This window comes from Lissotriton helveticus, chromosome 9 (genome assembly GCF_964261635.1).
Source record: "Lissotriton helveticus chromosome 9, aLisHel1.1, whole genome shotgun sequence".
Taxonomy (NCBI): domain Eukaryota; kingdom Metazoa; phylum Chordata; class Amphibia; order Caudata; family Salamandridae; genus Lissotriton; species Lissotriton helveticus.
In genome coordinates, this window is record NC_136070.1 from 275,513,890 (window position 1) to 275,527,866 (window position 13,977).

General features: G+C 41.9%; 1 protein-coding gene across 2 annotated transcripts in view; it reads right to left on the minus strand.

Moving 5' to 3' along the window:
• Positions 1 to 824: 824 nt before the first annotated feature.
• The window catches only part of ALKBH1 (alkB homolog 1, histone H2A dioxygenase), a 53,112-nt gene continuing 39,959 nt past the window's right edge, over positions 825 to 13,977 (minus strand). For both annotated transcript variants that reach the window (XM_078659974.1, XM_078659975.1), the window contains exon 6: positions 825 to 11,099. In XM_078659974.1, coding sequence (XP_078516100.1) covers positions 10,616 to 11,099 — 484 coding nt within the window. In that variant the 3' untranslated portion in view covers positions 825 to 10,615. The remainder of the gene's footprint in view (positions 11,100 to 13,977) is intronic.

The window sequence follows — 13,977 nt, forward strand, 5'->3', positions numbered from 1 at the left end:
AAGAAGCAGAAACATAAAATGGTAGTTATTACCATTTTATGTTTTTGCTTCTCGCACTGCGAGAAAGCAGTGGGGCAACGCTCCTCCGCCCTAGTGGAGGACCAGCCCCTGCTCTGAGCCCACATTCACAATGATAGGTAACATGGGTGGATGAAATGCTTAGAATCCACCTGATGATGAGAAATTGCAGTGGACTGATATTTATGTAGTACTCTTCACACCTTTTGCTAGCACTGATCTCCCAAACACTAGTTGAAATTCAGCCATGAGCATCTTAGATTGCCATCTTTCTAAGGACTGTGAACCGAATAATATTAACCTTTGGTATTTGCAGCAATTTGAAAAAGCAGAACCACAGAGTGAAGCATTATTTAAAAAAAAGTTATTATAAATGTACCTGTAAATAGTGCAAAGCACTGAATTAACATGGATTCCCCACACAGTACTACTGTGCATAATTTCTCCTCCTACTTCTTTGGCAAAAAAGCATAGTTTAAGAAAAAATGGTCTGCCTTTGTTAATGTCAGAACAAAAGTACATGGTAGGGGCTCCACCTCTCTGTGAAAAGTATTGGGGTTGGGGAGGGCTTGGAAACAGGCACAATATAGGTAGCTAGAAATGGGGGTCACTAGTTGGCAATGGTTTGCACCTTTGTCCAAGTAGGAACCCTTCTTCTTTGTCAGGGTATAATCTAAAATAACCCCTGCTCACCCACTTGGTAGCATGGCACGAGCGGGCAGGCTTTTCTCAGGGGCAGTGAGTAAGGCATGTGTGAACATATACAGTAAAACAGTGAAATCACTACAAAACGGACACCACACCAGTTTAGAAAAATATGTAATCTTTATCTAAAACAAACAAGACCAAGACTACAAACATCCACAATACAGTAATCAAAATATGACTTTTAAAAGGTAGAAACAGTTCTGGCCATAGCAAACTATAGTTACATCACTTTCGAAACAAAGTAACTTGGATGCGTCACAATCACAAACAAAAACAGCTGCAGGGAAGGTGACATGTTGGTTTCTTACGCCCAGGGAAAGCGATGCGTCGGTTCCTTCCTTCAAGGGAGGTAATGCATTGGTTCCTTACTACCACGCAGGGGAGGTGATGTACACTGTGCTAGGGACTTAACAGTAAACCAAACAGCCAAATATGGAAACACTAATCCATGACAACAATTTACAGAGGGAGCACTTGCACTTTGGCACTGAACAGCAGTGGCAAAGTGCCCAAAAGCATCTAGACCAGCAAAAACTAAGTTTAACACACAGTAAAACCACAGGCGGCAAAGGCAAAAATACAGGGGAAACCCATGCCAAGGCTGCCAGGTCTAACAGGTAGCAAGTGCTATAAACAAAACTCCTTGACAGGACATTGCCAAGATGAGTAGTTCACTGGAGTGGGTACATAGTACCTCTGGACTCGATAGCTAATCCTGGTTTTCTACCTTTACCTAAATATGCTGATAATAAACACAAGTGATATATCTCTGCAAGGCCTACATTGTGGCGGCTCCGCACATTTTTGTTTAAAAAAAAAAAACTTTCAGGATCGATTTTTTTTCCTAATCAGGACCACCACTTTTCTCCTCTAGGCCCCAAGGAAGTATTAAGTACTTCTGCCCAATAAACTCTAAATGAGATCTATCCCACCCCCCTCACCATTCGGCTAAAGTGTGTGCTCTTGGGGGGATCACCTTTTGAACTTATGCCTTTGTCCCAATTTTTTGTTTACAATAGGGAGTATTTAGAATCATCCTAAAATCCAGTTGGGGCTTGCATGACTCGCGGGTGGGGGGGGGGTTAAGGCGGGGGACGACTCGCAGGGGTTGCAGTGGGCAGTTAAAAAAAAGCTTACCTTACCGGGTCCCGCGCCGCCTCCGCTCCTGCCCGGGTCCCGCATTGCGCAGTAGCAGTAACAGGAAGCATGCATCCTCCGTCCCCTCCCCCTCCCCTAAGCCAATCTCAACTCTGCACCATACCATTTTATGTTTCTGCTTCTCACACTAGGGAGATGCTCCTCCGCACTATTGGAGGAGCCGCCCTTGCTAAAATCTGTTAGAAAGTTTGTGGTTGATAGACAAACATGGACTGGGTTTTATCTCAGGGGATGGTTGGTACACAGTGCCCACTCGCATAGGAATGGTCTTTAGAACAAGCAGAACTGCATTAAAATCTCAGGTCTCAAACTTCAGCAAATTCTTTGATCTATGGCAAACTATAGTATCCATCTGCCTTGATCTGACAATATGGGCCTCATTACAATGTAATTCGGAAAGTCTCGGACCACAGGTCGGAGGCTTTCCGAGTCACATCGTACGTTTCATTTCAGACTGCCGCTTTACAATGCAGGCGGTCGAAAGTGAATCCGCCGGTCATTCCAGATGTATTCCGACAGGCTCAAGGAGCCCGTCGGTCAGTCAGAGGCCCCACCGTGATCCCTATGGGCGACGTTTACGCCGTCGGGATTATGATACCGGTTTCCAACAGGCTTTCCATGCCGGGCTTTCCGACATGGAAAGCCTATCAGAATGTGACTTTGGGGGTCGAAAAGTTTCCCCCCTGTTAATTTATATATTAGGATCTGAGAGAGGGAGGGGTAATCCTTCTCTCAGGTCCTGAAGATAGAGAGGCCCTTCCACCTTATAGTAGGAAAAAACAGGAGGGATACATCCTCCCTAATTAATACAAACACACAAAAAGTATCCCACCCAAGACATTTTATGTGGAGTGCTGAACAATAATAGTCTTTAGTGGGGCACCACCTTACTAGATGCTTCGTCATCGGGTTCACCCCAACTCCTACATGTCAGGGTGGGCTCGACCATCTTCCAGGGAGCACTTAAAATAAAATACAAGGGGGCATAAAGATTAAAATTCTTCTGCTTACTCCAAGGTATCCCTTTATTAGTGGAGTAGTCGGGATGTTAAAACTAAAAATATATATGTAGGGTATTAGGATGTAATGGTCCTATGACCCTACACCAACATGTTTCAGCCCTACTCTCTGGCCCAAATAGGCCCTGGATTTCATCAGGGTGATTTGGCTCACCACCCTGGTGCTTAAGCTCTTCGAGCTATCGAGTTTTTATAGATTTAATGCATGTACTTCAGTGCATACCGGGGCAATGTGTTTACTTGCCCTTTTATATCTTTTCTTTTTTTCAAGTTCAACCTGTAATTAAAAATGGCCATATTAGTATTGTGGGAGTACCATGTTGTCCACCTAATTGTCATCCGTGGAGTACCAGAGTGTGAACCTTTCTCATCAGGTCTCTTATAGTAACTCACACATTGTGTCCGCTAATTTAGCAAGAAATATTGGTGTATCACTCATGTTTAATTTCATATCAATCTTAATAGATTTAGGGGTTAGTGTCTCTTCAGTGATTGTGCAAATTGAGCGTTAATCATAACACATACGACAAGCTTTCACTCAACAGTTGGTGCTGAACTTAATTTCATGGGAGGTAAAAAGAGTTGCCCTGTAGTCGCACTCTATGTTGTATCAACCTCAGATTAAGGGTAAAAAGACCAAACATAAGAGCGAGTAGATGGATTCTAATAGTGCAGCACACAACATATCGTGTTACAAGAGCGCATTCATTCAGAGACTTACTTCATCAAGGGTCCTACCCTACTTCCATGCCTATTTAGTTCAAAGTCTCCCGGCTTGTGATTACCAAACACCGCGGAGCGCGTGTATTTATGCGCGATTATGCCACAGCTGTAGTTGATCAGCTCTCGTGCCCCGTCCTCATCGGACGAGGGATTCCTTCCGTAATGTATAATAAAAGAGACACAGACGTTCTGCGAGGTTGCCACCATGCAACCGCCTGGTTTCAATGGAAGTACAGTGGGCCCAAGTGCTCATGGGGATTGTAGTTTTTTATTTTTTTGTCGATGTTGGCAATGTTACCAGTACTGGTTTTTGGGGTATCAGTTAGTCACATGAAAGGAAGCAGATTTTTAATATCTAGTACCCCAAGTTACATGTGTCACGGATTTGTGCTCAGGTGTCAGGAGTGCTGTATTATTCAGCATCAATTGTTATAAGAGGGGAAACAAATCTTTCAAGTGTTCCGCTGTTTTCTACTATATGTTCGTTGTGAAATGAAATAGTGACAGTTTAACATAGTAATGTTGTGCTCATCTGTATATGTAAATATAGTGCATAAATACTAGTAATGTTTGAGCGCATACTTTATAATGCTAATCCTCCATGCATCTAGGTGGTGTTATTTACTATTCTATCACTTGTATAAGCGTATGATGTTCATTGCAGTAGTCACAGAATTATACCTTTAGTTGAGTCACCTGACTTCATGGGATGTCATCGTTGAGTCCAGAACTATGCGTGCTGAGTCTGTAGACCCACCATTGCTCTTTTTCCAGTAGTTTCTGTGTTATTCCTGTGCTGTAGTTTACTTTTTCTATCATTGTCTCTTTTATTTCTTAATCAGTGTGTCCTTTCCCTACGTAATGTGCAGTACATTTTGTGGATGTTCTCTTACATTGTATAGTATTCCTATGCTCGCTTATTCGTAGTTCGACCTTTCTGGTGTTCATCCCTACGTAGCGATGACTGCAAGGGCATGTGATCATATAGATAACATTGTTGCTGTTGCAATTAGTGTGATGCCTCTGTTCCCAAGGAGTGGTTAGGCCAAGTCTGATTTGATTGGATTGTGTAGTAAATTGGCATATTGTGCAGGAGCCACATGGAAAATGTCCTTTAACTCGCGGTTGGTCTCACAGGGTAATTTGCCTTTCAAACATGCCTCTCCAGGGGTTGCTGTGTATCAGTACACCCCTAATGCTCCTATTCCGTTTGAATGAGAACAGGTTTTTTTTTTTAAGGACAATTGGTTCGAAGTGAGGATATGCTATTTCTTGTTTATTACCCTATTTATGGCATTTGAGGAGGAGTTATGTGTAGTGACACATATTAGTGAATTAGTTTCTTCTTTGTCAATAGTTACCAGCAATGCTGAACGTGGGGTATTGCAGGCTGTTTTCTGTGCTTGTTCAATAATCCTCTTAGGGTATGCCTTCTCCTTTTTTGTTAGTTTTTCCGATTCCTCTTTAAAACTGCGTAGGTCCGAGCAGTTTCTTCTGATCCTGAGGAATTGTCCCACTGATAGATTTTCTCGAAACGATCACGGGTGGGCACTGTTAAACTGGAGCAAAGTGTTGAGGTCCGTTGGTTTCGTGTACAGTGTGCTCTCAAGTTTGCCATTTTTATAATGTTTACGTCCAGAAAAGAGACCATGTTAGTATTAGTGGTCATAGTGAAGCATAGGTAGGGTTTAAGTTGAATTAGCCATCCTTTGAATCCTTCTGTACTTCTCTCATCCCCGTTCCATATTACCAGGATATCATCTATGTAGCAGCGCCAAAGACGTATCTCATTCTGGTAGAGGTTGTTCAGCCAGATGTTTTCATCCTTGAACCAGCTCATGTAGAGGCAGGGTATGCTTGGGGCGAATGTACTGCACATATACGTTCTTTGTTGCTCTGAATAGATCTGATCTTCAAATTTGAAGAAGTTTTCTGATAGGGCTAGGTGTGCTAATGTCATAATCCATTGGATCCGTGCTTGACATGGCCAATCTTGGGCCTGTAGTATGTTGGAGTCTTTCATCCTGTGGGATACTCGTGTATAGGGCCTCCACATACAAGGCATATCATGGTTTCTTGTGAGGGGTCGTACTCGACTTTAGCCAGGATGTTTAGATATTTACTGTCTTTAATGTAAGATTTGATGTTAGTGACCAGTGGGCGAAGAAACCAGTCAGTGTACTGGGAGAGTGGTTCAAGAAGAGAGTCTATCCCAGGTACAATGGGTCTGCCCGGCGGAGGTAGTCTTCCTTTATGGATTTTAGGTACTCTATAGAACTGAGGAGTTGTTGGCCAGGGGTATTTAGAAATGTGTGTTCTTTTTTTGATATCCATCCTCTTTCTAAAGTTTCTCCTATGATGGTCTTTATAATTTGTTGTAGCCCCTGGTGGGGTCTCTCTGTAAAGCAATATAATGTCTAGTATCTGACAGGAGGTTTAGACTGGCTTCTCTATATCCTTTCTGGTCTTGGATGAAAATGGCACCGCCCTTATCTGTTGGTTTTATCACTAGGTTGGTCTTCTTACTGATGGACTTTAAAGCCTCTTGTTCCTTTTTGCTAAGGTTGTGGAAGGTGCCTTTCCTTCCGTTCAGTTTTACCACTTCCTTTACCAGTGCCTCTTCAAAAGGAACTACCTCTGGAGGCATAGTGGAGGCCGGTGGGTTGAATATGGATTTTCTCCAGATACTAGTTTATCCGTTGTCTGTCTCTACCATGGGGGTTCCTTGGGAAAAGGTTTTCACTTGTATTTTCCTGACAAATTCATTCAATTCACATCTAGGCTTAAACTTGTCCATATTAGTTGTGGGGACAAAACTGAGGCCCTTGTTCAGTGGGTGTGATTACTTCCTCAGTGAGGTTAACTACCAGGTCTACAGGCCGCTCAGGACTGGTTGCTGGCTCTTTGTTCGACTCCCGGTATTCACTCCTTCCCTTTCCCTGTCGTCCCACTGGATTCTCCTTCCACCTCGTCTCCCTCTCCTGCCACCTCGCCCTAAAAAATGCTGCTGGTTTTGGTTTGGCTGGAAATACAGCATGTTCTGGAATTGTGGAGGCCCTTGAAAATTTTGTGGGGCATATTGCCCTGGCCACGATCTGTGGTTGTGGGTATATGGGATTGTAGTACGTACCTCTTCTTCGCCAGCTCTTGGCCGAGTTGTCGCTAGACCAGTCCTCTTGTTCAAAGTAGGATGATCCTGAATAAATCCTATTTGACGATTCTGCCTCTGAATCATATTGTTTCTTGTATTCGTCTTTGATGTAAGGATATACTTTCTCATAGGAATATTTCTTCAATTCTTTTTGTAATTTGCTGATCTTGCTCTGCATGAGGTAGTCCTCATGTTCACTGAGCTCTTTATTTATTTTCTCCAATCTTTTCTTGAAGATTGTGATCTTTATTTGGGTGTTGAGTACATCTTCCTTCGTCTTGATCTTGACCAGCATTTCTTCCGAAAGCCGCTTCGCTGTGTTTATGATCAGGATAAGCCAGTCTTGTGAGCATAACCATGCTATGAGTGACCACTCTTTTTTTGAAGATTGGATCTTCCAGGAATATTCTGGGTTCATAGGTGACTAGTAGCCCTGCTGGTGCAGTGTTTCCTCGTAAATATTCTGTCATTATAGCTCCGTGCAATAGTACTTTCATTTGGTCCCTCTTAAGTTCCTTTAATTCGTCCCAATTCTGTGACTGGCTTAGGCTCTGTATGATGTTTTTGTCTGGTAGGAGTGATGGGGCTGATAGTAATGCAGACGGCATTTCATCAGTGTATGCCAGTCTTAGTAGCTCTGTCATTTTGGATAGAAGGATGTTTGTAGGCAAGCCTAAGCAATGCATGTGACATTGCTTGGGCAATATGTATCAATGAATTTGGAAGACATTTCTCATATTAAACCCTACAGGAGTAAGCTGCTCAATAACTTATATATTAGGATCTGAGAGAGGGAGGGGTAATCCTTCTTTCAGGTCCAGAGGGCAGGGAGGCCCTTTCACCTTATGGAACGAAAAAATAGAAGGGATATGTCCTCCCTAATTGATTCAAACACACAAAGAGTATCCCACCTAAGAAATTCTATTTTGAGTGCTGGGCAATGATAGTCTTTAGTGGGGCACCGCCTTACTAGAAGTGGGGAAGGAAAGGAATCCTTTTCTTTAAATAACCCTTACACACTCAAGTAGTGGCATGCTTCATCATCGGGTTCACCCTGACTCCTACATGTCAGGGTGGGCTTGACCCTCTTCCAAGGAGCACTTAAAAGAAAAGACTAGAGGGCATAAAGATAAAAAATTATTTGGCTTACCCTAAGGTATCCTTTTATTAGTGGAGTGGTCGGGGATGTTAAAACTAAAAATATATGTAATATAATCACCCTATACCGACATGTTTCAGCCCTACTCTAAGGCCCAAATAGGTCCGGTGCTTTCATCAGGGTGATTTGGCTCACCTTCCTGGTGTGTAAGCTCTTTCAGCTATCTAGTTTTGATAGGTTTAATGCATGTACCTCTGTGCATTCCCTTTTATTTTATTTTTTCGTTTTAGAGTCCAACCTGTCATTAAAAATTGCCATATTGGTACCGATATGAATAGTCCTTCAAATTATGAAAGGCCAGTGCATTATCTAGAATGCCAATGTGAGATTCTAACTTGTGGCATGCATCACCCAGAGCACGCTATAGTGGTGGTAACAGTGGGAGTACCATGTTGTCCACCCAGTTGTCATTCGTGGAGTACCTGACTGTGAACCTTTATTATCAGGTCTCCTATAGTAACACACACATCAAGTGCCCGCTAATTCTGTGAGAAATATTGGTGTATTACTCATGTTTAGTTTAATATCAATCATAATAGCCTTAGGGGCTAGTGCCTGTTCAGTGATACAAACACCCATCCAATCTCAATCTGAGAGCAGTAGAATCCTTCATTTTCAGCAGCATACCTCGTGCATAAGATATGCATATTATATTGCTTAGGTTGCGCAAATTGAACATTAACCAGGCTTTCACTCACCAGTTGGTGTTGAACTTTGTTTCTCGGGAGTGAGAGGAAAAAAGGGTCGGCCTGTAGTCACACGCTTTGTTGTATCAGTGTTTCACTCCTGAGAAACAGAATCTGAAATCGCTGCTTCAAAAAATCCAGCTTGCAACAGACTACATTCCAAGTTAGTTACATGAAAGGGCGCAATTGCTCCAATCTCCGTTATGGGCCATTTCTTTAACTGAATATCCAGCTAAACAAATGAAAAATAAAATTCCCTTTAGGAAACTAAGGCCCAAAAAGTAGAGCTGGCGGAGTGTGTCTGTGTATCCGTCTGGGTTTTTGCATTTATGACAATTTGAGTGTGAGTGTGCGAGTGAGCGTGTGCTGTCCAGTTGCAAGGTGAAAAGCCTGGGCAGGGTGGTGTTGGCTAACAAACAGATGTGGTGGGAGGCGGGGAAGAGGCGAGGAGGAAGCCTATCTACTAGTTATGTTTAGCTTTGGCTGCCTTAGAAACCAACAGGGAAAACTGCAAGAAGCTCCTAGTTAAAAAAACACAACATGGTTGAAGCATAAAGATAAGCTTCAGCGATGCAGAACAAAAGACAGCAAAAGCGAGGACAGAGAACGTCAGCAGAATGGAGAGAAAGGGAACAGTCTCAATAAGTACAGCCTGCATTCCAGAGGTGCATCCATAGAGATACAATTTGTGGGCATTTCCTGCTATCATATTGCATTGTCTGTGAGTGGAGAAGTCAACGATGATGCTCCTACACAATGGATTGGCTAGTTTTATGCCTCCTTCAGTCAAAGAGCCCCATAAAAAACAAAGCAAACACACTTTTGGAATACAGGACTAAGGAAGGGGAAATCTTGCTGTGCAATGAGCGCCCTATTTCCCATGATTACACAGCACCGCGGGGAGTCGGGCCTCTACTCTAGAGCAAGGCACTTTATATTGGCAACAAGCCTCATTCCTCTGCTGTTCAGACTTCTCACTGTAAATTCCACCAACCCTTTACCCACTCTCTTGTCACAAAGTGTGACAAATTTTAAGTCAAATTCTATAACACCCAGAAATATATCCTGTTTGGTACAAAAGCACACTGGCACCTACACGGAAATTGATTTTACGGCCACATATTTACAACTGAGTCAATATCGGACTCCTCCTCCTTTTGTGTTTCTTAATTTACCTCATCCATTAGGGTATCAGTACTCTGCAGACAGAGCTGTCTTCTTACATAGAAGGCAATATAAAACCAACCAATTATATAGCCCATACCACAATTTATTTACGCTTTATTAGAAGCGCTATAGTTGCAGTTTTATCAGCCTGAGAAGAAGAAAGGCTAAGCCCTCCCTGTCCATCTACAGAGATATCTTAGAACCAATGCAGGCAATAAAGGTCTATAGTTATAGGGTAGACCAATAAGAGTCGCTCATTCAGCTTCCATAGAACAGACCATGCCCAAAATAGTGAGTGGTGTTGTATTGGATGTTGGGTTTTCCACAAAGTTGCTAAACATTTAAGGAAAGGCATTGCAAAGTACATTTCGTGTTTCTTACTCTTCCTCGCCTCACAAACGTTTGTAGGCTCTTTTCAATTAAAAGCAATTGTCAACTATTATCCATACATTAAAATCACAGTTATGATTGATGCCTGCCTTTGATGAAAAGATGTATGAGGAAGCATCTGAATGATGTTGTCTCAGGAAACTGTTCTCATGTCAGTTAGCTTCGGGAGCTCAAGAGCACACCTCTGCCCACATGCATATGCTAAAGAACCACTTTTCAATATACAGACACCCACAATTTTGGTTGAGAGAGAAATAAGTTCAATCGGTGCTGCTTTCAATAAGTCACAATGTTTCAAAATATCTTGTGGTTTCGTAGTTTCAAGGTTCTAGACAAAAGGTTACCAGAAAATTACTTTCATGTGAAACTCATTCCATTCAGTGAGTCCACAGACTATCCCAATGTGAGATTAAGCTCAAGGTTATGAGACTCACTCTCAATGTGTGATATTGGACGCGTCTGATTCAGAAGTTTCCAAGTTACCTCCATTCCTTCTCGGCCTCTTCACTATTCCATCGCTGTGCTCCTCATCACTGTCCGTGTGGTATGATCCTTCATAACCCCTCACTGCCCCATGTCCTTCTTCAGACTCTGCTGGAAAGGTAAGGCCTGGGCCTAACACCTGCCTAACGGTCATGTTTATACGGGAGTTTAACAGGTATTTGGAGCATACCTCCCAGTCCTCAGGTGTACATAGATCAGGGGAAAAAGAACTTGTAGCTGAGTTTTGGAAGGCCAATTGAGAAAGGCATGTGGGTAGAGCGGTACCACCAGGGCACGGTACTATGCGAGGTACTGCATGGTAGAGGAGACGGCTGATACCAGACATGACCATAATGTCACCGCTGTGCATGAACATGGGGGTAGGGGCCTCATCTCTCCTTAGCCCACCCAGCAGGAACACAGAAGACTGTCCGAAGCTGAGAGAAAGAGAAATCAAATCACATGATCAGCAAAATAGATTATTCAAGGAAGCATCACAAAACAACTGCTCTAGAACGACACATGGGCATGTTAAAAAATAGTCATGTAAACATATGTATGTATTAGGATGTATGGAAGCAACAGTCCAGTACCACCAAGAGAGAAAAAAAACAATCACTGTATATTCTGTAATCCTATCCAAAGCACAATAACAATATAACACCATTCACTTCTCGGCTGCCCAAGACCAGTTCATCTATTAACAGATTCATCGCTCTGGAGGGACCAAGCTATATATATATTTTGAAACAAACTGACATACCTGGTAATATATTATAAGCGTATATTTATGTTTGTGTGCTTATAGATTGAACAATTAAATATGTATTTAAAAGTAATATATAAAAAATGCAAAATGTTATTTAAAAACTAAAAATAAACCAAGTTAAACAACTGTTAACAACATTGAGTACAAACAAAACAAAAAAAGTGAGTGCAGGATATTTTACATTATTTTAAAACATTATTTTGTATAAATTGGTATATTTCAATTATCTATTTAGAACACCTTTAATTTAATTCACTTTGTTAGCTTGTGAAAATATTATCACCTCTAGCTCAAAATGAAATATTTAAAACTAATTTACAGCTTTATTTTACATGATTTTTAAAAAAAAATTTGAACAAACATACTTTCATTTTTTTCCAGCTACTTTCCTATAGGGAGATCTCCACCACTGTGGTCTTGATCTCCACCTATCCGTGCAATGTAGTAACTTTACACTCACTAGTAACTTCTGTTATTAGAGGCTCCACACTGATTTGAGCGTTTACAAATGTATATTTACCTTTGAGAATGCACCCCATCATGCAGTTCTTTCCGGTCTAAAAACACCCCCCTTCCCAAATTTGGTGCCTGATTATACAGTTGGCAGCAATTATTTTGAACAGGTCCGCCGGTACACATTTCAGCACTGCTATGTTGGAGCAACACTGGTGCAATCTATGTAAATAGGACCGGTTATTATTCCCCATTCATCACTATTTAACCTTCTCTCCTTCCACATCACATAGACATCCAAGTATTTATGTCCCAACTAATGGTTCAGTCCCTTGTTCCTTTACCAACCCATTAGGTCCTTCTTTGCCCAGCAAGTATGCCTCTCGCTCTGAAAAAACATTCAATCATTGGCACTTTCTCGTTCCCATTTCTATCACATGCATCATATTTATATTCCATTTCTGTCCCTCTCTTCAACAGACAGTGATAATATAGTGTCTTCTTGCCTCCTTGTTACCCATAACAGACACCGGGTCTTTAAGAGCTTCACCCATGTGTCGCTCCCACCTTTGCCACAGTGTGCACCCACAGATAGCTGCCTGTTCTCTCGCTCTGAATAAGTCACCCCCCTTTCCAATCAGACACATTTTATAGAGATCTTCCTTCTTCTCTTGTCAGTCGCATCCCCCACTGTGTCCTTTCCTTGTCCAGCTTTCTTTTCTAAGTCTGGCGAAGCCCTTCTAGCTCCTTCAGTGATACATCATCATTTACTTCCCCTTTGATCTCTTGCTCCTCCATCAATCTCACTTTGGCTAAAGATAAAATTGGTTACAATTTTCCAGTTAAAACTGCAAAAAAACTTGACTCTATATTATATGTGGATCTCTCATCTGCCGTTTCAATTTCAGTCTTCTTATTTTGGATTACAACGCTCTGAAAAGTTCTTTGGGGGGGTCTTAATCTTGTGAGCAAGGAGACTGCCATTAAAACACTTCACCATTCCAGACTGGGCTACAGCAACACTGTGTATCTGGGGTTTCCAAAAGGATCCCTCTGCCATATGCAGGCCATTCAAAACGTGGCAGAAACCACTTAAGAGGCCAGCAGAAATTCAACTCATTATCCCCTTCTTGAGATGCTTAAAGAAGCTACCCATCTCGCCAGTATGACCATTATAAGTCTGTTTTGAACACTCCTTGCTTTCCAAATTTGCTTGCAACGTCTTTGTTTTATGTAGGACACATTAAGGTAGATGTGCCTTTTTAGTTGTGTCCCCGTCAGCCTGAATAAATTGCCTCAATAAAATCAAGAAACAAGATGCCATTTTAAATTAAAGAAATTAGTTACGAAAGGGCTGTTCTCCAACTACTATACCCAACGAGGCACGAATTACCTCTGGTTAGGGCCAAGAAAATACTAGAGACGAAATGTACAGAAATCAGGAATATCGATTTCCTAATTGCAATCATCTCTGAATCGCAATTAAGGAATCGGTATTCCTAAGTATGATTTTTTCCCCAAACAGCGATTCCGAATAGGTCGCAAATCGACCTGCCTCATGAATATTGAGGAGGTAGGTTGCAATTTACAACCCATTTGGAACCACACCATCACAGGAATGGTGACCTGCTGAGATCAGCAAACCACTATGTCTGTGATTGCTTTTTAGTAAAGCAATCTTTTCATTTTCTAATTTTTTTTAATGCAGCCCGTTTTCCTTAAAGTAAAACGAGATGCATTTAAAAATGAAACCTTGATGTTTCATTTTTTAAGAGAAGGCAGTGGTTTGTGGGACCACTGGCTGCTCCCAAGAGCCCTACCCATTTGCGAATGGGTTACCATCACTTTCAAAATGGTGTTAAAGTATTACTGTTTTGCAGCCGGAATGTGGTTGCAAAACAGCAAATCACACCATACCGATTCGGTATCTGTAAGGAACGCTCCTTCCAAATACTGAATCACAAATGCAAAATTCGATTCGGTAACAAGTTATTGAATCGTATTTTGCTTTTTGTACATCTGAAAAGGCATTTTTGCGGTCCCAAGCGGTCTGATTGCAACCAGAAAAATGCTCTGTCCATCTGACCCTAGGA